We start from the raw sequence: 25372 nt of genomic DNA, 5'->3' as shown, positions 1-25372 counted from the left end.
AATAAAAATTTTATATGGGAAAGACTTCTGGAATTATGACAGAATTCAAAGGGAAATTATTTTACCCACTTATAACTTTTTGTGAATGTATAACATAATGAAGAAAATGACAAACATTTACTGGGCACCTACTATGTGCAAAAGCTTTTGTGAGGAACAGAGGTGAAAGACATGATGTTGAGGTTCATCAAGGATCGTCATTCCAGTGAGGAAGTCCGAGCACTTACAGAATCAGTGTTCATTCTCTGTCTCTTTCTCTCACACACGTTGTCTTTACATAATCAGTTTTCATCTTCTTTCTGTCTCTCACACACACTCACATGCACACACTATATTGTAAAACTTACACGTACCTGTTTGATTGCTTTAACAGCCAAAGTAACTGAGAACAAGACTGCCTGACTAATGCTGCTCTGACAGGAAATGTTACAAGCTGATTTAGTTCATTACATATATATTCCATCTCTTTCACCATGATCCAACTGTAACCTGAAATGAAAAGAAAGATATTTAACTTTTCTAACCAAAGTCCTACAAGTCAATTAAATAAAAAACTCAATTACATATGAATAGGTAAATTCATAGGTAATTCATAGACATTTCCATTTGGATTCAGAGAAATTAAAATACCACTTAATGCAAGAAAAAATTTTGAGTGGAAAATGTAGATAAAAAATTAAATCTAAGTAATGTCACAAGTGACCTAGAATAATAAACAAAAAATTAAAACATTCAAAAGGAATTTATTAATCTCTCAAGTACAAAAAAGGAAATTCTGACATTATATTTACTTTAAAGATTCTAAGGCTCTGCATCATTAATATTCTCGATAAACTTATATCTTCTGCTTGTTGTTAAGTTTTCTTTTCCGAGAAAAAGAAAGAGTATTTACTAGCTGTTTAAGTAATAATTAACTTCAATTTTTTTGGGGGGTGGGGGTCTAGTCCAAATTACTTACACATTTTATCTAAAATAGAAATAGTGTTAAAATTGACTTTTATATATGTGTTTTACGTTTTAAATCATGTTTAGACATTGTGGGAAACATATCTGCCTGTTTATAAACAGCTTCAGAAAAAAATCTATATTTTAAAAATAGCCCCTACACTCTATCAAAACTATCCATAGGTTGTAAAAAGTACTGGTCAGTAAAGGGACAATTTACAAAAAGCCTATGTGAATACATTAGTTTAGCAGCTAAATGCCTCATGAAAGAAGGGCAAGGTCTGCTTTCCTTTAAAATCTGGAAAATTATACCTTTTTAATTAGAAAAAGGGGTTGCTAACAGAAGCTATACTTACATTACTTAAAAACTTATAAACTCTCTTTTCTAAATTTTGTAGCAGAAGAAGTAAGGCAGGATAAAACACATGTTGGTAATGACCAGAGGCCAGTGGGGGAAAAGCAGCCTGGAAACATTCAACACAAACAAAAGACCCAGATATGGTTTAACTTGGCTCAAGCCTGAGATTAAAGCCAGAGTTAGACTAAACCGTGACTAAAAGATTAGAATCAGTATGGAGGCTATTAAATTGTTTCTAGTTTACCTTCTTTAAACACTCTGAATTATATGCTATATTCTTTACTGAAACTAATAAAAATTAAAATGATAAGAAAATTAAAATAGAACAAATTTAAAGCATATTATTTTTTTCTCAATCATATCAGTTGTTGGTCCAGGGGGTTATAACCTAAATGTCACTACTCACCAGATAGCAGTTACTCTAATCTCATGTTAGATTTTAAAACTTTACATCTAAAAACAATAGTAGCAAATAAGTAAAAAGAATGCCCTGAACACAAGATAAAGGCTAACATCTCCACTGGCTCTAAATAACTTCTTGGTTAATTATTTTTACCATGTGTTCAGGTGTCCCAGAGCATCTGTTTGCTTAATGGCTGTTTACTGGAAAATCACTACCTAGGAATGTATGAATAAATAGAAAGATGAATCCAAATAGCATAATAAGTTTCAGCCAGGAGAAAGAAGCTGAATATCGGGTCCATCTGTAAGAGTACATAAAGGGAAAAAAGAAATCCAGCCTAGAGGAGAGTCTCATGGCCTCACATACCCCCTGTCTAGCCAAAGAGAGCTTAAGGGCACCAAGGTTCCAGCAGCCTACATTTGGAGCTCCTTCTAATGTCTAGGGAACAGAATTTGTGCTGTTCAACTGTACACCCACCGACTTCTGGCCTCACATTACTTGAAAAGTTTTAATTACCACTTCTCTATCTTTCATCTGACATAGGGAGTTTGCTCCAAAGTAAAAGGAAAGAAGAAAAGAGTACAGAATACAAGTTCAAAGAGACCAATTCAGGATTTGTTTGTGTATGTAAAGAGGCAGCTTTGGTTATTCTAGACCTTGCAAATAAACATTCTCCATGGAAGCTTGGTGACAGAATGTCACCAATGAATGAGTATCTATCTGAAATAACAGAAGGAAGAGTCATACACACATCTCTAGGGCCAGAGCTTTCTCTCCATTAGGCTCTTAGATTTTGCAGAATGTGTTTTTGGCTTTGTATTAAAGGTATTATTTTTATATTTGAGTATATTTTAATTTGACCAAAAAGGAATACATTTAGAAAATTATCACCTTCATTGACTTTCTCAGGATGCCATCCTGTTGTCCAACCTAGGGAAAATGTCACATCTGGAAAGAAGGATGTCACAGTGTCTATAAAAGGTTTTGCATCCACTACTCTGCTATTTCCATTTGGACCAGGAAGAATATCAGCATTAATCCACACTGGACGCTTCAGATGCCTCTTCACATTTTCCAAGAGCATCATGGATGGTTCTACAGCTGCCAGACTAAAAACAATTTGTTGTCAATGAGATATATTCCTAAAGTAAAAGTTCTTTTAGACTGCTGGCTTTAATATTGTCAAATTCATAATAAAAGTATAATACCATAATGCCTGAATTAAACAAAATCACAGAGCAGATAGCACTAGAGGGGAAAGCTAACATGTGCCATATCTTAAAATGTTGATTTATACTTACTATTCATGAAGGTACCTAAAAGGGTCTATAAATGTATGAATAATGACACTACATGTAGACAGAGGTTTCAAAACTCTGTATTAGGATCACTCCATATAAAAACAATTTATGAAAAGACACAAACATTCACTCATCAGAGAATGTATAAATAAGATTTAAAAATTAAATACATTCATAACCTGCAAATTCAAGTTTATGAAAATACCCAAAGTGCACTCAGGCCCCATGTCTCTAATACCAGCTCATGACCTTGGAGAAAAGGGCTTCTTTTCCTTCATGCATACTTGTGTGAGTCTGGACACATAAACACATTTCTAAAAATGATTGCCAAGTGTAAAATTATAACATTTCCTTAAAGCTTTTATAAACTTCATTTTTTCCTTTATTGTAAACACCTTTCCTGGAAACAAGAGACAACTATATTTTAGTTACTTTTTTTTTTTTTTTTTTTTCGGTACGCGGGCCTCTCACTGTTGTGGCTTCTCCCGCTGCGGAGCACAAGCTCCGGACGCGCAAGCTCAGCGGCCATGGCTCACGGGCCCAGCCGCTCCGCGGCACGTGGGATCTTCCCAGACCAGGACACGAACCCATGTCCCCTGCATTGTCAGGCGGACTCTCAACCACTGCGCCACCAGGGAAGCCCATTAGTTACTTTTAAACTAAAAAGCAGCTTCAGTCTTTTTACTTCCCTACATCTTTTTTAACGGACACATATATCTTGAAACAATAAGATTTTAATCAGCCTACATAATTTTTACTGATTAAAAATACACACACAAACTTTATTGGAAAGCTACGCTACTTATAATTCTGAATGTCTTCTGAACCTTTAAAGCCTATGTTCATTTCTAAGAAAATTAGCTTTTAGTGAATACAGCGATGGGAGGCTAAGAATCTGGGAGATGGATACTGGAAGCGAGAACATTCAGCACCTCTTCTCACCTTTCCATTTTTCTTCTTAATGGATTGGAGTCCTTCTGCCTATGCTTCTACCACTCTTCACCTCACTCCTTTTGGGCCTCCTATTTTAAGAGCTTCATTATTTTAATAACTTCATTATTTATAGGGTCATATTTATTAGTGAGCAAGGATACTGTTCACCAAAACCAGAGGAAACCAGCCTCTCTTTCACTCTGCTCCCATGTAATAAACTGCTTTTTTCTCACTCTTATGCCCCTGAAATGGAGGCCCTAGATTTTAGTGGACTGATAAACTCTAATGCTAGACCTTACAGACTCTAATTTAGATGCTGTCATTTCTCTGTCTCAAATGCTTTCTGCCTTGAATGGTATCAATGCCATGTTAAAAACCACAATTCTGAGATCTGGCCAGCTGTACTTCCTACAAAATTCCCCCATTTTTAGTAGCAAGCAACTTGTATCTATTACTCTAAAGCTTGCTTGTCTCCAAGTCCCACAGCAGCAGCCAAGTCCCCGTGGGGCTCTGCTCTTCATGGGTGGAGTGGGAGGTAACCTTGAACTAATCCACGCATGTCTCCTCTCCTTTTCCAGAAAGGATTCTTATTTCTTAAGAAATCTGGTGTCTGTGGAGGTTGGGTTAAACACTAATTTCCAGTTTACGTTTAGGAGGAAGCTTATGCTTTCTCAATTTAGTAAGCTGACATCAGGCTGTTTAACAATGGTTCGCCATCTGATAATATCTAGTCTCAGCATATTCTCTCCCAAACTGAAATTCCACCAGCATGTATTAAGTGTCTACTACATGCAAAACACTGCACAGTTAGACATACAGAGCTAAGACACAGAACATAATGAAATAAGAATTTAATGTACATATTCTGTTTTATATGTAAATATTTTAATTATCACTAATATAGACTATAGTAATGTCATTTTCCCTTACCAGAAACTTAAATAAGAAAAACAAAACCTATATTAAGAAAACCACAAAACTTTACTAAGAAGAAAACAACTTTTTGTTGTAGTTTTAATTTTCTGGAGCTTTACAAAATAATTAATAAAATTCCTCTGGAAGAGTAAATGTGGAGGAAAAGCCATAACATTTTTGGAAAAAAAAAAAAGACTGAGGATGAACTTTGCCCAAGAGCAAGATACAATGTTTACTACGAAGAATAACATACTATGTTCCTAGCCTGGAAGACTCAATATTATAAATATTGCAAAATTACACTTCGTTCCCAACTAATCTATAAATTCCATGTAATTCTAATTTAAAATATCCGTGGATATCATTCTCAATCCTTACATGTATTAGTATTAAGTTTCCCATAAAGAAATGACAAAAGGTCTGCCAAAATGATCATTTGAAGAGGAGGGTCCTGATCAGTATACTACCTAAAATTTCTTTTTGGTAGTACTTATTTAGGAAATTCCAGGGAAGATATAAACTTAGATCTTATAGAATAGATTTTTTTTCTAAAAAGTTACTTGGTAAGTCAAACTTCTCAGTACCTATTTTCCTATTAACTTTGTTTAGAAATTGGGGCTAACAAAATAAAAATCATACTTAAAATGATAATAAACCATTTAAAATTACATTCTAAGGTAAAATTCCAGATAAAAATTTTAAATCATCGTATATTACTTAGTTATTGCGTGTATACAAACAAAATAACTCAGAGGCACAAAACAAGAACTATTAAAATTTGACTATTAGGTCATTCAGCTACTCTTACAGACGTAGTGCAGAGTTCCGGTTCAGAGTGTGAACTCTTCAGCCAGGCTGGCAGCTCTCCTACCGATTACATGACCACAAGCAGGCTACTTACCCTTCTCTGCCTCTGTTCCTTCATCTGGAAAATGAGAATAGGAATAACCTACTTCTTAGGATTGTTATGAAGACTAAATGAATTTACACATTTAATGCTCTTAGAACAGTGTCTGACACACAGTAAGTGCTTATATAATTGTTAGTTAAATTCATTCCCCTTCAAATATGTTATGACCAAAACTCTTTTTTTAATGGCACAGCCTTTCAGTGGTAGCTGCTAGCATTTAGGAATGAAGGAGCTGGTCTGACTGGTGAGGAGCCAAAGAATATATCACAGGGGCTTCACTGGTGGCACAGTGGTTGGGAATCCATCTGCCAATGCAGGGGACATGGGTTTGAGCCCTGGTCCGGGAAGATCCCACATGCCGTGGAGCAACTAAGCCCATGCACCACAACTCTTGAGCCCACATGCTGCAACTACTGAAGCCCGTGTACCTAGAGCCAATGCTCCGCAACAAGAGAAGCCACCACAATGAGAGGGCCATGCACTGCAGGGAAGAGTGGCCCCTGCTCGCCACAGCTAGACAAAGTATGTGTGCAGCAACAAAGGCCCAACACAGCCAAAAATAAATAAAATAAATAAATTAAAAAAATAAGAATATATGACAGAGAGCAAGTCTACGGGCAATAGTAAACATCAAAAAAAAAAAAAACTGAGCACATGAAAAGGCAAGGAGCTCTAAAATTCAGCTCACCAAGCACTAATGATTAAATGCTTTATTTCACAGTACAGAGAACACTGGACTGGCTCCAGGAAACCTGGGATCTGGTCCTAGCTCAGCTCTCAAGCTTAGCTATTGTCACTTAACCTCTCTAGGACTAAGTTTCTTTGTCAAGAAAATGGAGTTGGACCATTCACCCCTCTAAAAGCTTTAACATCTTGAAACAGCTTTCATTCACCAACAGTGTAAAGAGGTTGACTGGTACACTCAGGCCCCCAACAACTGATGAGTAATCTTAAAAACCCTGTGAGTAAGAGCTCCAAATCCTTATTAATTTCTTGAGATAATTCAATTTTAAAATATTGTGCAAAGATAAGGCAGGATTACCACACATCCTAGATTTTCATAGCAGTTGCCTTCATGGGCCTTATGGTGAGCTTTTATGGTGTCACAATAAATTCCTGGCTTTCCCTATAATTTTTATACTGCCAATACCACAGAAGTAAAATTTTCCGTGATAGCCACAGGGAAGGAAACAACACCTAATCTTGCTCTCTTCATTATCAGTGTTTCCAAAATATTATTTTTAAGAAACTCTTCAGTTATTAAAGAATTCTAGATAATTCCCCTTCCACAAATATAATAACACAAATCAAGTAGGAAACGCATTAACTACCCCAACAACTGCCAAATCTCTCTCTCGAACTACTTTTTAATGAAAGTGGTATTCTAAATTTACCATTCTACTATTACAATGGTCACTTAGGATAACTTCTTATATAAAAATTAACTTAATTTTAGCCTTAAAGGGTTCCCAAGAAACAATTTTAGCAAACAACTCAGTGTGTCTTTGGTCCATTCCTGAAACATATTAGTTTGCAATTCCATTTTCAGTTTAGATGAAGTATAAAGTTATTTAGTCAAGCACAGATATATGAAGTTATTGATTTTTTTTCCATATTGTTATTCTATAACAACTAGGAGACTGAACATGTTTGTACAAATACCTCTTAAAATCCAGTTTGATGCCTTTATTGCTTTTTATAACTTCAGCCAGCCATTCCTGTAAAGTATTATCACTGTTTGTTTCAGGAGGATGAGCCATGATTGGTTGGCCATGTTCTGATCCAGCACTTGGAAAAATGACATCAGCCTCTATCATATGAGCAGTACCTGTCCAGATAAAATAACTTACATTAATGCTAATAAAATAGAGACTGTAGGAGACGGCATATTCAGTATCCTTTTGAGGAAGATAAAAGGAAGGAAAGAAAATAAAATTTCCTGAGTAAAGACTAAGTGCCAGGTACTATGTCAAGCCTTACATGTTGCACTTATTTGTTACACGTGAGCAAACAGGCAGTGAGGAGTGCAATACCTTTGCCTAGGTCACACTCAAGCTGTTGTCCTAATATTTAATTTCTTCTCAGTATATGGCAAAGTGAGAATACAAAGGGAGGCTTAATAAGTATTTGTTGACTCTTCTGAGAACAACAATAGTACTTTTATCTTCTCACTCCTCAAATTAGAAACTACAGATGTTTATTGTTTATGATTGAAATTGTATGTTAGAGATTCAGTTCCTTGACCTAAAGCTTGGCTACTATGGAAAAGCACACATCCCTGGAATGGGTAAAGAGCTTCACCAGTCACTTAGTGTGACTGTGCTTAGCAGGCTCTGATAGACTAACTCCAAAGATGGCTGACAACAATTCCTCCCATATGTACATGCCTCTCTCCTCATCTCTTTCTCCTTCCCTTGAGTCTGGGCTGGTTTTGTGACTTGCTTTGACCAGTGGAAGGTAGTGGAAGTAAAACTCTCAGTTCTAAGTCAAGCCCTTAAAAGGCCTGGCAGCTTCTGCTTTCATCCTCTTGAAAGCCAGCTACCATGTAAAGAAGTTCAGGTAAGACTACTGAAGACTCAGAAACCACATGGAGAGAGAGAAGCCTCATGGAAGAAAACTAAGACCTCCTGCCCGACAGACAGCATGAAGGTCTCTGACATGTGAGTGAGGCCATTTTAGAATTTCTAGGCCCAGCTGAGCTCCCAGCCAAATGCAGCAACATGAGTGCTCCCAATCTATACCACATGGAACAGAAGAACCACTAGCTGACCCACAAAATCATGAAAAATGATAAATCACTGTCATTTTAAGCCACAAAGTTTTGGGGGTAGTTTATTACACAGCAACAGAAAACAAACAGAATGGAAGTGGGGCCCTGCCATAACAAAAACCTGAAACCTGTGACACTGGTTTTGGGATCCAGCAGATTCTAGAAAGGCACTGTAAAGCAAGTTAGAAGAGCAGTGAGGAAATTCTTTTCACGTAGTGGTGAAACTTTTGATAACGTTGGCACTTGTCGCAACTGGTGGAAGATAGAGAGGGTGCCTAGTCAATTTGTGGATTTGGCTAAGGAGGTTTCCAGGCAGAATGTTGAAAATGCCAACGGGGTTTCTTTTAGCTCCTATGATAAAGAATGGGAAGAAAGAGCTGAGTTAAATAATTAACTATTTACATTTTAAGCAGCATAGAGAGGAAATATTTCCAACTCAGGACTTGTGCTGAGTTAGAAAATAAAACCATTCTTTCCAGCTGGCAGGAGATTCTCAAAGTAGGAGAAAGCCTCAGGTCAAAAGTCAAATCCAGGATGCCGTTAGTAAACCACGGCCTCGGGATCAAGACCAAACCAAGGATACAGCTACAAGACCCTTTATTAAGACTTCAGAAAGATGATGCCTTGGGTACCCACATAGCTAGACAAAAGAACATTATAGAATCTTAAGGGTGTTATCCCATAGCACCCTAACTAGCAGACCAAGTAGAGAGAGGCCTACCCCAAAGAGATCCAGCAATAAGGTTTTTGATTAAAGGGATGGTTTATAATTTGATATATAGAAAGACTAGTACATTTTTAATAGAGCTGTATCCACTCGGACCTGAAAAAAGAAAAAAAGAGAGAGACAGTTCAAAACGAAAAGAAGCCTACGAACTCTCAAATTTCTATAGGCAGGAAATAGGCTGAAAAAGCTACCCAGCTGCATATATAAGCCATTTTCCAATAAGCGTATGAAGAGGTGCTCAACATCATTAACCTTCAGGGAAATGCAAATCTAAACTACAATGAGATACCAATTCACAAGTACTAGGAAGACTATAATGAAAAAGACAATAACAAGTGTTGACAAGGACATGGGGAGATTAGAAACCTCATCCAGTCTGTTGGTGGGACTGTAAGAAGGTACAGCTGCTTCAGAAAAGCTTGCAGTTTCTCAAAAAAAGTTAAACAGAGTTATATTTGAGATGCAATAGGTCAAGCTTCTGTCTAATTTCATAAAAATTAAGCAAACATGACTTCTCAATAAAGTGGTACTTAGCACAATATATGTAGGCATTCCATCTTCTCTATCAATGCAGTTGTAAAGGAGCATATAGGCCTTGGAATTCCTTAACAGTAATAGTCAGTGTCTCTATTTATTAACTCCATTCATTTCCCATGAATAGAAAAAGAAATCACTAAATGGCAGTGACAAGGAGTCTCAGGTCCCATGTAAATTATGTTCCTGAAGGTCTCTTTTAAGAATAAGAATGGAAGCTAAGCAGTAGGGGGAAGAGATCATGGTGGCTTGAACTAGGATAATGACAACAGAGATGGACAGATGTGGACTAATTCAAAATATATTTTGGAACAGAATTATAATGTCTGAATAATAGAGCAGATGCAAGAAATAAAGAAAACAAAGAATAGATGATTTCCAGATTTCTGGCTTAAGAATATACGGGGAATTCCCTGGCATTCCAGTGGTTAAGACTTAGCACTTTCACTGCCGTGGGCCCTGGCCAAGGAACTAAGATCCCACAAGATGCGTGGTGTGGCCAAAAACAAACAAACAAACAAACAAAAGAATCTATGTGGATTATGGTGCCATTTACTGAGATAGCAAAGATCATAGGAAGTACAGGTTAGTAGACATAATTAAGAATTTCATTTTGAATAATTTAAATTTGTGATGCATGAGAACTCTCTAAATGAAAACACCAAATAAGCAGTTGGATAGACTAATACAGAAGAGAGGGAGGCCTGGCCTGGAGACATGTTTGTGAGCTGTCCAGCCTCTCTCCCTATTCTCCCACCCCTGGTCCTTGGGTAGAAGCCTTTTGAAGGTCAGGGAATGCTTCTACTTTGGGAGACTGCCTGGTCACCATATTTCCCAACTCAGGGAGAGCCAGATGAGGAAGTCTGCCCATCAAGATTATCACTCCAACCACAGGAGCCCCAGCTTGTGACAAGAGCCAGACAGTAGAAAACAGCTTTGTTTTTTCTGATTTTCTGCACAAGAAAATCCCAAATAGTTGCTACTCACACTCAAAACAAAACTCAAAGAAATATGTTTATAGAAATGAAGTTAAACTTATCTATCTTGCCTATACTGTTTACATGCTCTAATGCAGCAATTTATTATATTTTTTAATACATTTAGTTGATGACTATAGTCACACTTTTCCTAAATATGTTACAAAGCCTTTTTTTAAAAACTACATTTTTTATTCTCAAAGACTTGATGATTTCAATTTTTTAACGAGCATTTCTTTTAATATATATATTTTTAAAAATCTACATGCAGAAATGTTATAACAAAAAAAATTACATTATATGTAATAACTTTTTTAAACAATTTTGACTATTCTGAGGTCGGATGTGTTGACAATGCAACACCAAATGACACTCTTACATTGTTCCTCCTGTACTTTGTTTTTTTAAAACATAGACATTGTTGAAAATCCAGTATCACATGTTAATCAAAATAGAAACAGCTTCATTAATAATAGTTGTACTAAATTTAAGTATTCTGGGAGAAATAAGATAAACCAATAAAATACATGTCTCCAGGAATCTGCTTTCTTTCCTTTGGACTAGAAAGAAATTGCAAGACTAGCCAGAGCTGAGAAAAGGGACTGGATGAAAAACATCCCCCAAACTATAAAACTTGGGGCTCTTGTTGCCTAAGAGAAGGTAAAGAGGATATTATCTGAAAACTAAGTAAACTATAAAAAATTCCCAGATCAACACCAGACTTCCAGCAATTGGAAATGACTTCCATAAGTCATTTTTAAAACTTGGCTAAAAGTAAATGATCCATAGTTAATTAAATTATTTCTAGGAATGAGGCTTCTGCATTTACTATTACAAATTGTAAATTTTTAAGATTTTTTCCAAATTTTTAGTTGTTATATAGAAATAAAATTTATTTTGCTTTGATTTTATACTGTCAAAAAAGACAGATTGTCTAAATTAACCTATGAATTATAATCATTTATCTGTAGAATCATTTTGATTTACTATATACGCAACCATATTGTCTGTACATAACAGCTGTATTATTCCTATCTTTTTTCCATTTAAAAAAATTGATATATAATTCACATACTATAACATCGTCCTTTTAAAGTGTACCATTCAGGGCTTCCCTGGTGGCACAGTGGTTAAGAATCCGCCTGCCAATGCAGCGGACACGGGTTCGAGCTCTGGTCCGAGAAGACCCCACATGCCACGAAGCAACTATGCCCGTGTGCCACAACTACTGAAGCCCACGTGCCTAGAGCCCGTGATCCGCAACAAGAGAAGCCACCATAATGAGAAAGTCTGCAACTAGAGAAAGCTCATGTGCAGCAATTAAGACCCAATGCAGGGGCTTCCCTGGTGGCACAGTGGTTGAGAATCTGCCTGCCAATGCAGGGGACACGGGTTCGAGCCCTGGTCTGGGAAGATCCCACATGCCGCGGAGCAACTGGACCCGTGAGCCACAACTACTGAGCCTGCGCATCTGGAACCTGTGCTCCGGAACAAGAGAGGCCGCGATAGTGGGAGGCCCGTGCACCGCGATGAAGAGTGGCCCCCGCTCGCCGCAACTAGAGAAAGCCCTCGCACAGAAACGAAGACCCAACACAACTAAAAATAAATAAATAAATGTATTTAAAAGAAGTCAGGAGACACTTTCTTGATGGCATCATTTGATCTAGTTATACCTGAAGCCTTTAAAAAAAAAAAAAAAAAAAAAAAGACCCAATGCAAACAAATAAATAAAATAAAGTGTACCATTCAATGGTTTGCAGAATATTCAGAAAGTTCTGCAACCATCACCACCACCAGCTAATTCCAGAAAAATTTTGTCACCCCAGAAAGAAACGCTGTACCCATTAGCATTTACTCTCTAGTCCCTATTCCTATCAGCTCCAGGCAGCCACTAATCAACATCTTCCTGAAGCATTGCTTTTGCTAAAATTTATTTATTAAATAATCACTGTTTGGTTACTATGTGGTAGGCACTGTTTTAGGTATTAGGGATATTAGAAGACAAGGTTCTTCCCTTTGAGGAACAAAGAAAAGCAATTTAAAAGAGTATCTTTACAATAAAAGAAATACATATTTAGATACATTACCCAGATACATAACTAAGATGCAAAAAATGTGTAAATTTTTACAATAAAACACAAGGTTACAAGGAATTCTTCCTGTTGGAACAGGGCACTTCAAGCTGTGCCCTACCCCTCTGGTGATATGCTTTCATTCTCCTAAGCTGCTGCAGCCAACAGGGGTACTTCATAGCAAAAGGCTAACTAAACTGCTATAGTAATCATCTGATTACAGATGGAGCTAGTAAACCAAAAGGCTTGGTTTCTAGCCTAGGCATAAATATTGCCCAAGGCATTATAAATTAGTATTCAATGACTTCATTCAACAACTATTTATTGAGCTTCTCCTTAGTACACTGTGAAAGACACAAAAATATGTATGTACGACATACAACCTGATCTTAAAAATTTTACCTAAATCACTACAATATATAAGCAAATGTAATAACATGTGAGAGTTTTAAATAAGGCATAGAAACGGTAAATCACTTCTGGACAATGAGAAAATTCTTCCATTATGGAAACTTATTCATTTTGTAAATAAAATGAGATCCTTTACAAAATGTTTATGTTAAATCACTTCTGGAAAATGAGAAAATTCTTCCACTATGGAAACTTGTTCATTTTGTAAATAAAATGAGATCTTTTACAAAAATGTTTATGTTAGCCAAGAATTTACACTTGAATCATCTAAGTCTCTGGCACCTGCAGATATGACCAGATATTTTTTTTTAAAAGAGCTGACTTCATCTATAATCTAATGTAAATACAAGTAACTAATGACTTACTTCTCAGTGCCTCATTCACTTGCACCTTGTGGTTAGCCCCATGATACCAGATGATCTGGGCGCCATCTTCTGTTGTGATCTGGTTATTTCTGAGAAAATATTCCAGTATGTTTTCACTCCAAGATCCTAAAATAACAGCATTTATATTAAAAAGAAGTTTTTATAGGGTAAATTTTTTTAATAAAAAAAGGGCACAGCATATATTGATAGAGAAAAATACAGTAATAAAACTGGGAAAATATAAGATTTTAAAAAATTAAGAACAAGTATTAAGATGTGGCAAGTATAAAAATATATATTTATATATAAATAGGCTATTTATGATGTAAGTAATAACTAGTAAACATATAGGATAGTCTGAACCTCAGAACTGTGAGGAAATATGTAGGAAGAAAAAAAAAAACTGGTAAGAAGCAGATATTTTAAAGCAGGAATTTTCACATGGTATCTTCTCCAATCCTGGCCCCATAAATAAGTAAAATGTATATAAAGCCAATTCTATGTTAAAAAAAACTTCTAAATTTTGTAGAACTTAATTGTCTTCTCCACCTGAGGCTCCATTCTATATTTATATTAACCATTTAGAATCTTAAATTACACATTTAAGCATATTTACCTTCAAATTATAAATGTCAACAACACTTACATGAGTGACTAAGTAAATCCTGAGTTAGTATTTATAGATTTATCTAGCATGTACAAATATATGTAATTCCCATAACTATCGACTAGTTTTTGGCAGACCAGATTTTTTTCTTAATTAGGCATTAAAATGTGTGAGTTAACCAAGACTAAAATACTTGAATCAGTTCTACTCCATATTATGCCATATCGCAATATAAGAAGGATAAAAGACTGAAAAACTGTGAAAGAGGTATCTATAATCTTACCTCGCCAGTTCTTGTTCACTGGTTTAAACATTTAAGTGGCTACCAAATGGCTGCAAACTCCCTATGCAAGAGATTATATCTTCCGTTTAATTATTTGTTTATTAATTTCACCTAACAACACTTAAAAACCTAAAAATGGCCATCATAAACTGATGATAAGACATTGAGAGAAAGTAAAATTTGATAAGAGAATGGAGGGGCATATGAAAATAACTTCTAAGTAACATGCATGGAACTCAGTAACCACTCTGCATATTGGGCTACAGAATAAAGAAACTAAACAGTTAGCTGTAGCATCCACTATCCAAGCAGTCTCCTATACAAAACACATGCCCCTTTTTAGCATAGGCAAGAGAGTCACAGACCTTTCAGACTCAGATGAAAATACATGGCCATCATTTTTTACATGTTTAACTTAGGCATCTTAAAAAGGTACAGTAACTACTGGCTAAAACAGAAATGTCCAACAATGGGAAAAAGTAAATCACAGTATATCCTCATGATAAAATATGTACGTGATGTGGCTGTTAAACATGAAGTTTTTGAGATATGCCAAAAATCTCACAGAAATGGTAATCATGCATGTTACCATAAAAAAACTAAATGTTAGTTAATAGCGCATGCTAGATGTATCCTTGACACCTTCCAACTAAACACACTGGATTCAAAATTTTTATAAGGGTAACTTGCAGATTAATAATAAAATACCATGATTCCAGAAATTAAAAACATGTGAAGCAAAAAGTTCTCCTTGCCCGGTTAATGGGTGAAACTGTACCTTACACTTAGCCACAACTGTATATATCTTTTCATATACACAGAATTTCAGACTCTAATTACCTATAATCTAGGGTATTATCACTATTTTAAGTAAACTGTTATTCTGAAAATAGGGCCAGGAGAAAGGCAAAATTACTTGTAATTTTAAAAAATTAAGACTTTTAGTGGGAGCAATTTCAGGTTTATAGAAAAAACTGAGCAAAAAGTAGAGAGTTCCTATATGTGAGCTCCCCTAATTTTTACATCTTTCTATGGTGATGAAATTGCTCTGAAATTGATTGTGGTGATGGTTACACAGCTCTGAATATACTAAAAACCAATGAATTCTATGCCTGAAATGAGTGAATTGTATGGTATACAAATTATATCTCGATAAAGATTTTTAAAAAGTTAAAAAAAAAAAGTAAAGAAAAAGAAAAATACATCCTCCCTTTGACCCAGAAATTCCACTTTCATAAACTTATCCCATTGACAGATATGTTTGTAATATGTAGGAAATGACACATTTGATATAAGGATATTTATTGCAGCATTGTTTGTAACAGCAAAAGAGTGAAAATAACCTAAATATTCAGAAACGATGAATTCACTAAATAAATTATGGTATATCCATGCAATGGAACACAATGCAGCCATTAGTAAGAATGAGGCAGATCCATATGTGTAATATAGTATAATCTCAAAGATATGTTAAGCGAGAAAAAAGCAAGGTGGAGAACAATATGTATAGGTACTGCAGTAGAAAGAATAATGATCCCTCCCCCCACAACAATGTCTATATCCTAATCTGTGAACTGTGAATATGTTGTTACACAGCAAGGGTGAAATAAAGTTACATGTGCAATTAAAGTTGCTAATCAGTTGACGCTGATCTTGGATTATCCAGGTGAGCCTAATTTAATCACATTAAGCATCTTATAAGATCCCTGTAAGTGAAAGGGAAGGCAGGAGAGTCAGTGTCGGTGTGATGCAATGTGAGAAAGACTTGACCAGCAACTGCTGGCTTTGAAAATGGAGGATGAGACCATGAGCCAAGGAATTCAAGCAGTCTCTAGAGGATAGTAAAAGGCAAGGACACTGATTCTCCCCTAGAGCCTCTAGAAGGAATGCAGCCATGCTGACACTGATTTTTAGCTAGACCCATTTCAGACTTTGGGCCGCCTGAATTATAAGATAATAAATTTGTGTTGTTCTAAGCCACTAAAAACTAATGCTCTAAAAAACTAGTTTGTATGTTTAAAAACAAAGTGGGAGAAGAACAAAAATGAGAAGACAGTATATGGTAGCATGTATACTACAATCTTAACTATATGGGTTTTTTTTTTTTGGCCATGTCACACGGCTTATGGGATCTTAGTTCCCCCACCAGGGATCAAACCCAGGCTTCCTGCAGGGGAAGTGCAGAGTCCTAATCACTGGACCACCAGGGAATTCCCTATATTTTCTTAAAAGTCAGGATTGTCAGAAAATATACCAAGAAGTTAACTAATGGTACCTCTGAATATGGGCACTATGTATTGTTTTCCTATTTCAATATACTTTACTGTATAAATGTTCTATAATGAGCACGTATTATGTTTACAATCAGGAAAAAATTTAAACTGAAAAAAGAATGTATTACCAAAACTGTCTGATGTGACTACTTATGTTTATGTAAAAGATACTGTAACCTTCTGGAGTAGAACTGCCTGGCTTAAAACCCCTCTAACTGTTTTGCACAGCAAAGGAAACCATAACAAAAAAGTGAAAAGACAACCCACGGAATGGGAGAAAATATTTGCAAATGATGCGACTGACAAGGGCTTAACATCCAAAATATACAAAAAGCTCATACAACTCAACAACAACAAAATGAACAACCCAATCAAAAAATGGGCAGAAGATGTTAATAGACATTTCTCCAAAGAAGACATACAGATTGCCAGTACTTACATGAAAAGATGCTCAACGTTACTAATTATTAGAGAAATGCAAATCAAAACTACAATGAGGTACCACCTCACACCAGTCAGAATGGCCATCATTAAAAGTCTACAGATAACAAGTGCTGGAGAGGGTATAGAGAAAAGGGAACCCTCTTACACTGTTGGTGGGAATATAAGTTGGTACAGCAGTATGGAGGTTCCTCAGAAAACTAAGAACAGAATTACTACATGATCCAGCAATCCCACTCCTGGGCATATACCCAGACAAAACTATAACTCAAAAAGATACATGCACACCTATGTTCATAGCAGCACTATTCACAATAGCCAAGACATGGAAACAACCTAAATGTCCATTGACAGATGAATGGATAAAGATGTGGTACATGTATACAATGGAATACTACTCAGCCATAAAAAAAGAATGAAATAGGGCTTCCCTGGTGGCGCAGTGGTTAAGAATCTGCCTGCCAATGCACGGGACATGGGTTCGAGCCCTGGTACGGGAAGATCCCACATGCCGTGGAGCAACTAAGCCCGTGTGCCACAACTACTGAGCCTGTGCTCTAGAGCCTGTGAGCCACAACTACTGGGCCTTTGTACCACAACTACTGAAGCCCATGCGCCTGGAGCCCATGCTCCACCGCAGGAGAACCCACTGCACTGAGAAGCCCGTGAACTGCAACAAAGAGTGGCCCTGCTGGTCGCAACTAGAGAAAGCCTGTGTGCAGCAGCAAAGACCAACGCAGCCAAAAATAAAATAAAATTTAAAATAAATTAAAAATAAATAAATTTATTTTTTAATAAAAGAATGAAATAATGCCATTTGCAGCAACATGGATGCAACTAGAGATTACCACACTAAATGAAGTAAGTCAGAAAGAGAAAGACAAATACCATATGACATCACTTATACATGGAATCTAAAATATGGCACAAATGAACCTATCTACAAAACAGAAACAGACTCAGACATAGAGATCAGACTTGTGGTTGCCAAGGGGGAAGCGGGGAGGGAGACGGGTGGACTGGGAGTTTGGAGTTGGTAGATGCAAACTATTACATTTAGAATGGATAAACAACAAGGTCCTACTGCATAGCACAGGGAACTATATGCAATCTCCTGGGATAAACCATGATGGAAAAGAATATAAAAAAAGAATGTATATATGTGTATAAATGAGTCACTTCGCCATGCAGCAAAGATTGGCACAACACCGTAATCAACTATACTTCAATTTTTAAAAAGTGAAAGAAAAAAACCCTCTAATTCTGGGGTCAAACAACAGAGACACACTAATTAGCAGCTACTAAAGGCTGCATAAAAAAAAGCTGGACTAATGCTTGGCCACATCACTTTGTCTACATCTCCTATCCTCATCCTCACCCAATTGCCAAAGAGGAATAGAACTGCTCAAACTATTCCTCATTTCATCTGCTGAAATTATGGGTCAGGTAAATGTCACATTCCTTTCATTTCAACCAAGATCTCAAAAAGTAATACTCCTCCCTCCTCGCCACTCCTTTTCAACATTATACTGGAAGTACCAGCTAATGCACTAAGACAACAAAAAGAAATAAAAGGTGTACATACTGGGAAGAAGAAATGAACTCCTTTGTTCACAAAGATATGGTTGTCTATGCAGATAATCCAAAAGAATCAACACAAAAACTCCTGGAATTAACAAGTGATTATAGCAAGGTTGAAGGATTCAAGTTTAATACACAAGAGTCAACTGCTTTCCTATTTACCAGCAATGAACGTGAAATTTGAAATGAAAACACAATACCATTTACATTAAACCCACAAAACCAAAATACTTAGGTATAAACCTAACAAAATATGTACAAGATCAACATGAGGACAACTACTCTGATGAATGAGATCAAAGAACTAAATAAATGGAGAGATAGTCCATGTTCATGGATAGGAAGACTCAATATTGTCAAGATGTTAGTTCTTCCCAACTTGATCTATAGATTCAAGCAATCCCAATCAAAATCCCACCAAGTTATTTTGTGGATATCGACTAACTGATTCTAAAGTGTATGTGGAGGGCAAAAAACCCAGAATAGTCGAGATAATATTGAAGAAGGATGAAGTGATGACTCTATCCAACATCAAAACTTACTATAAAGCTACAGTAATTAAGATAGTGTGGTTTTGGTGAAAGAATAGATCAATGGAACAGAACAGAGTCCCAAAATAGATCCACATAAATAGAGTTAACTGATCTTTGATGAAGGAACAAAGGCAATACAGTGGAACAAAGACAGCTTTTTCAACAAATGGTGCTGGAACAACTGGACGTTCACATGCAGAAAAGGAATCTAGACACAGACGTCATACTTTCACAAAAATTAACTCAATATGGATCATAGACCTAAGTGTAAAATACAAAACGATAAAACTCCTAGAAGATAATATAGGAGAAAATCTACATGACCTTCGTAGATTTTTGTATCTACGGTCACATCACAGCAATGACCTTTTAGATACACACCAAAGGCACCATCCATGAAAGAAATAATGGATAAGCTGGACTTCATTAAAATGAAAAACTTCTGCTCTGCAAAAGGTAACATCAAGAGAATGAAAAGACAAGCCACAGACTGGGAGAAAATATTTGCAAAAGACACATATGATAAAGGACTATTATCCTAAATATATAAAGAACTCTTAAAACTCAACAATAAGAAAACAACCCCATTAAAAAATGGACCAAAGACCTTAACAGACACCTTACCAAAGAAGATAGACGGATGGCAAGTATATGAAAAGGTGCTCCATATCCACGCCATCAGAAAAACACACATTAAAACAACAGGGTATAACTACACACCTATTAAAATGGCCCAAATCCGGAACACTGATATATCAAATGCTGGTGAGGATGTGGAGCAACAGGAATTCTCATTCATTGTGGGTGGGAATACAAAATGGTACAAACACTTTTTTTTTTTTTTTTGCGGTACGCAGGCCTCTCACTGTTGTGGCCTCTCCCGTTGCGGAGCACAGGTTCCGGACGCGCAGGCTTAGCGACCATGGCTCACGGGCCCAGCCGCTCCGCGGCACGTGGGCTCCTCCCGGACCGGGGCACGAACCCGTGTCCCCTGCATCGGAAGGCGGACTTTCAACCACTGCGCCACCAGGGAAGCCTAATGGTACAGCCACTTTAAAAGAGAGCTTGGCAGTTCCTTACAAAATTAAACATACTCCTATCATACAATCCGGCAATCATACACCTTGATATTTACTCAAAGGAGTTGAAAACTTATGTCCATACAAAAACCTGCACACTTATGTTTATAGCAGCTTTATTTATAATTGTTGAAACTTGTAAGCAACCAAGATATCCTTCAGTAGGTGAATGGATAAACCCTGGTACACCAAGACAACAGAATATTATTGCTCTCTAAAACGGAATGAGCTCTCAAGCCATGAAAAGACACGAGGAAAGCTTAAATGCATATTAACTAAGTGAAAAAGAGCCAATATGAAAAGGCTACATACTGTTTAATTCCAACTACATGACATTCTGCAAAAGACAAAACTATGGAGACAGTAAAAAGATCAGTGGTTGTCAGGGGTTGGGGTGAGGAGGGTAAGTCGGTGGAGCACAAAGGATTTTTAGGATGGTGAAACTATTTTGTATGACACCCTACCATGGAACGTGTCATTCATTATACGGTTGTCTAAACCCACAGACCGTACACCACCAAGAGTGAACCCTAATGTAAAGTATGGACTTTGGGTAATTACGATGCATCAGTGTAGGCTCACAATTGTAACAAAAGTACCACACTGGTGGGGAAGGCTGATATGCGGAAGTTATGCGTATGTCAGGTATGGGTATATGGAGAATCACCGTGTCTTCCGCTCAATATTCCCAGGAACCTAAAACTGCTCTTAAAACAAACAAACAAACAAAAAAACTTCTTTACAGAATGTCAGAATATTCTTGCCATTCTTTGCCACACCAAAAGCTTTTCTTTACCGCCCACGCCGGCAACCAAGGCTCTAAGCCGCTTGATTCTGGGAGAACGTAGAGAACGCGGATCACGAGATCCAGAAAAGGAAGGAGTGCCGCCAGAGGAGTCTCTCAAAGGGCCCCCAACTACCGGCAGCGGGCCGGAGAAAACGTCCACTGCAAGCCCACTGTGTGGAGCACCGTCCCAGACCCGAAGCCTGGGGAGCCCCGCTTACCAGGGGCCCCGGCGGTCGCTGTCATGGTGACCGTGGTCCTCAGTCTGCGCAGGCGCTGAGCGGTGGGCGCTGCCGAAGACCCGTAACAGATGGCGAGAAAACCCGACTCTGCAGAGAAGAGACCTTGCCGTGGCCTCTGACGGCCGCCTAGGAGGAGCTTCCAGGCGGAGGCAGAAGGGGCCGAGGAGCGGTGCGCACGCGCAGAGGCGGCGGCTCGAGTTTCGCCAGCGCGCCGTCTTCCCGGATGGTTTTCGCGTCCTAGTGTCGCGCGCGTCGCTCCTTTGAAAGGTAGTCAGGAAATGGGTAGTGATGAAGAACGCGGCGTCAGGGAAAACAGAAGCTGGGTTGAGACGCCAAGTTGCTGCTGTGGGGTACGAATTTCCAAATTGGATATATTTTCTCTTTTTAATTTTAGTAGCATCCTAAAAAACGACATGAAATCCTATCTCCATAAAAATGAGCGTTTCTGCATAAGGAGACTGAAGTGATAAGTTGGAAGTTTTCTGTTCCCCTCTAGACTTCTCTACCGGTTTTCACTCAGAAACTCCTAGCAGCTGGATTCTCCCACCCACTGCCTTCTTTGCCCTCCTTAACTCCTTTCCACAGCCAAGCTGGGACTGGAAAAAGCGCCAGTGGAGTCAGACTGACGTGAATTAGCAATGCAGCACTTCCATATTCTGGTTCTGTAACTCTACCACTCAATCCGTCAGTTGTAAAATTAGGATAACAATTCATCACCTCACACACAGCACAAATGGCAGCCCTTCTCGCCCAACTCTTCATATTTTAATATACGTAAGTCTTTCCAGACGAGTTGTAATTATTTCAATGTCTTCAATAAGGCTTCCGTATTCTGTGGAGTTTCTCAAGCTCAATCGAAAAGATTTCTTGAGTTTCAGAAAGCACTAAATTTTAATGACTTCATTGACCTTAAAAAAAAAATCTTTCTTGAGATATACAATTGATTGGCTTGAATTTGATCTGCATTTCCTAATGATACAAAATGTTATACATTTAAAGGGTACAATTCAGTGTAGTCACAGAATTGTGCAACCAGCACACCATCAATTTTAGAACATTTTCATCATCCAAAGCAGTCACTCCCCTTTCTCCCCAGCCTTAAGGAACCACTAATCCACTTTCTGTCTTTATGGATTTGCCCATTCTGGACATTTCATTTAAATGGGATCATAGAGTATACAGTGTTTTGTGACTGGCTTCTTTCACTTAGCATAATGTTTGCAAGGTTCATATTGTAGCATGTATCAGTACTTTATTAAATTTTTTTGTGGCCAAATTTCCATTGCATATACCACATTTATTTGTCTATTCATCAATGGATGGACTGTTGCATTGTTTCCATTTTTTGGCAACTAATGAATTTTGGCTGCTATAAACATTCTTGTACAAATTCTGTGTGGAATTATGCAGATGTATTTCTCTTGGGTATATACATAGGAGTGGAATTGCTGGTTCATATGGTAACTCTATGTTTAACTTTTTGAGGAAGTGTCAAACAGTTTTGCAAAGCAGCTACATACAACATTTTACATTCCCACCAGCAATGTATGAGGGTTCCAATTTCTCCACATCCTCACCAATATTTGTTATTATCTGTTTATTTGTTTAATTATAGCCATCCAAATGGATATGAAGCAACATCTCATTGTGGTCGTTATTTTTATATCGCTAGTGACTAATAATGTTGAACATATTTTCAAGTGCTTATTGGCTTTTTATATATTTTCTTTGGAGAAGTGTCTATTCAAATTATTTGCACATTTTTAAAATTAGGTTATTTGTGGAGGTTTTGTTGAATTGTAAAAATTCTTTATAAAGTCTGACTACAAGTCCCTTAACAGATATATGATTTACAAATATTTTCTTCCATTTTTGCAGGTTGTCTTTTCACGTTCTAGATCGTATCAGTTGCAGTACAAAAGTTTCTATGGCCTATTGATAACCGTATTAGGTCAATATTTTCATAGATTTTACAGTAACTGGCTCAATTAAAATTACTCTTCACTATCCATTTTTTAGAACTACATAGTGGAATATGTGGCATGAGATAATGATGTCTAAGATTTGCTTGAAAATACTCCAGCAAAGAAATCAAGAGATAGATGAAGCAAAAGTGGAAAATCTTGATAATTGTTGAATCTGAGGAGTGTTATAGGTTGGGTATGTGGAGTTTCATCATACCATTTTCTCTACTTTTGAGTGTTTGGAAAATTTTATAGCAAATATGTGTCTAATTACTTTTAATCTTTTTGCACAAAGGGTTTCATGTGTTAAGGGTATATGGTACACTGAAGAAAGATGTACAGAGCCTTACGAAGATCAGAATGTGAAAAATGGGCATTGACCTGATAGTTTGGAGCTGCTTTTGATGACATATTTAAAGAGGAATTAATGGTATAATATTAGCTCTGATTAACCCAATCTGGGTAGAGGTGGTGAGATTATGTGTATTAGAGGAGTGGAATAAGATGAGGTCATCTGTGGGTGACCTTTGATTCAGTACATACAATTCACTCTTGAATAAGAGTGTAGCTAGCCTTAGGATTTACTTTCCACTTAGCACTTAAATATATATATTAAATGTATATATTTTATAGTTTTCTGGCTTCTGTTTTGTTATTGACAAGTTTTCTGCTAGCCCAGTTGCAAATTCCCGTAACTATAAAGCAGTTTTTACTCTCTGGTTGCCTCAAATTTCTTTTTAAATATGCCTACATTGATAGCTTCCACTTACTTTGATTCCTGTCCTGGATTTATTCTGCAGTTCAGCAGACAAAAGATGTTTAAATGTCATCTGCCAAACTGGGAGTCTCTGCACTGGATTCCTACTTCCACATAATTTAATGCTAAAACGGGATCCTACTAACTCCCTAAATTGTGATTAAAAACAAACAAAAGGGCTTCCCTGGTGGCGCTGTGGTTGAGAGTCCGCCTGCCGATGCAGGGGATATGGGTTCGTGCCCCGGTCCGGGAAGATCCCACATTCTGCGGAACGGCTGGGCCTGTGAGCCGTGGCCGCCGGGCCTGCGCGTCCGGAGCCTGTGCTCCGCAACGAGAGAGGCCACGGCAGTGAGGCCCGCGTACCAAAAACAAAAAAACAAAAAGAACCAAAAAAACAAAAAACTAATTTAATTCAATGAATTTTAAATGGCCCTCAGGCCTGAAGTTAAAGCGTTTTTGAGAATTGAGAATTTAATTACTTTATATCTTGGTTCCTTTAGCTGCTTACATATTTTCTTTTTTAAGTTAACAAATCTGTCAGGCATTATTGCCACTCATCCAATTAGCTGTGTTTACTTACAGGGTTGAGTGAATCATGAAAACCCAGACTCATGGGATTTTGGAAGTTTTCAGCTAGCTTCTATGACACAAATACTAGACTTTTTGATATTGTCCTATATGTCCTCGAAGCTCTTCATTTTTTTCCACTTTTTTTTCTCATTGTTATTCAGACTGGATAGTTTCTACTCATGTATCTTCAAATTCACTGACTCTTCCATCCATCATCTCCAGTAATTTATTTTACTGTATTCTTCAGTTCTAAAATTTCCATTTGGTTCTTTTTATAGCTTTGATTTCTTTGGTGAAGACTTCTCTCTTTCCATTCATTTCAATAATGTTTACCTTTGCTTTGTAGAACCTGATTAAATTAATTCTTTTTGTCTTCTTCTGATAATTCCAACATTTGGGTTACCTCAGAATTGGTTTTTGTTCATTGTCTTTTCCCTTGAGAGATAATTAAGATTTCCCTAGTGTTTTGTATCTTGAATAATTTTCGATTATTTCCTGGATATTTTGAATATTATGAAATTCTCAGTCCTGTTTAAATCTTCAGAAGAGTGTTTTTGTTTTGTCTTGTTTTAGCTGGCAGTCAATCCAGTTAGTTCACACCACACATCCTGGCCTGCTTTCTGTGGGCTATTGTTCC

At 37.1% G+C, this 25372-nt stretch overlaps 1 protein-coding gene across 1 annotated transcript in view; it reads right to left on the bottom strand.

The window, feature by feature from the left end:
* FAM151B (family with sequence similarity 151 member B) overlaps positions 1-21526 on the bottom strand; it is a 34640-nt gene extending 13114 nt beyond the window's left edge. Inside the window, exons 1-5 of the mRNA XM_065875098.1 lie at positions 21424-21526; positions 13622-13747; positions 7428-7593; positions 2598-2815; positions 354-489 (exon numbers count right to left, since the gene is read on the bottom strand). Of these exons, the coding sequence (XP_065731170.1) occupies positions 354-489; positions 2598-2815; positions 7428-7593; positions 13622-13747; positions 21424-21448 (671 nt within the window). The 5' untranslated portion in view covers positions 21449-21526. The remainder of the gene's footprint in view (positions 1-353; positions 490-2597; positions 2816-7427; positions 7594-13621; positions 13748-21423) is intronic.
* Positions 21527-25372: the final 3846 nt, after the last annotated feature.

Source organism: Phocoena phocoena, chromosome 3 (assembly GCF_963924675.1).
Source record: "Phocoena phocoena chromosome 3, mPhoPho1.1, whole genome shotgun sequence".
NCBI classification, from domain to species: Eukaryota; Metazoa; Chordata; class Mammalia; order Artiodactyla; family Phocoenidae; genus Phocoena; species Phocoena phocoena.
Note: the sequence above shows the minus strand (reverse complement) of the source record. Positions and strands in the feature narration are given on the sequence as shown.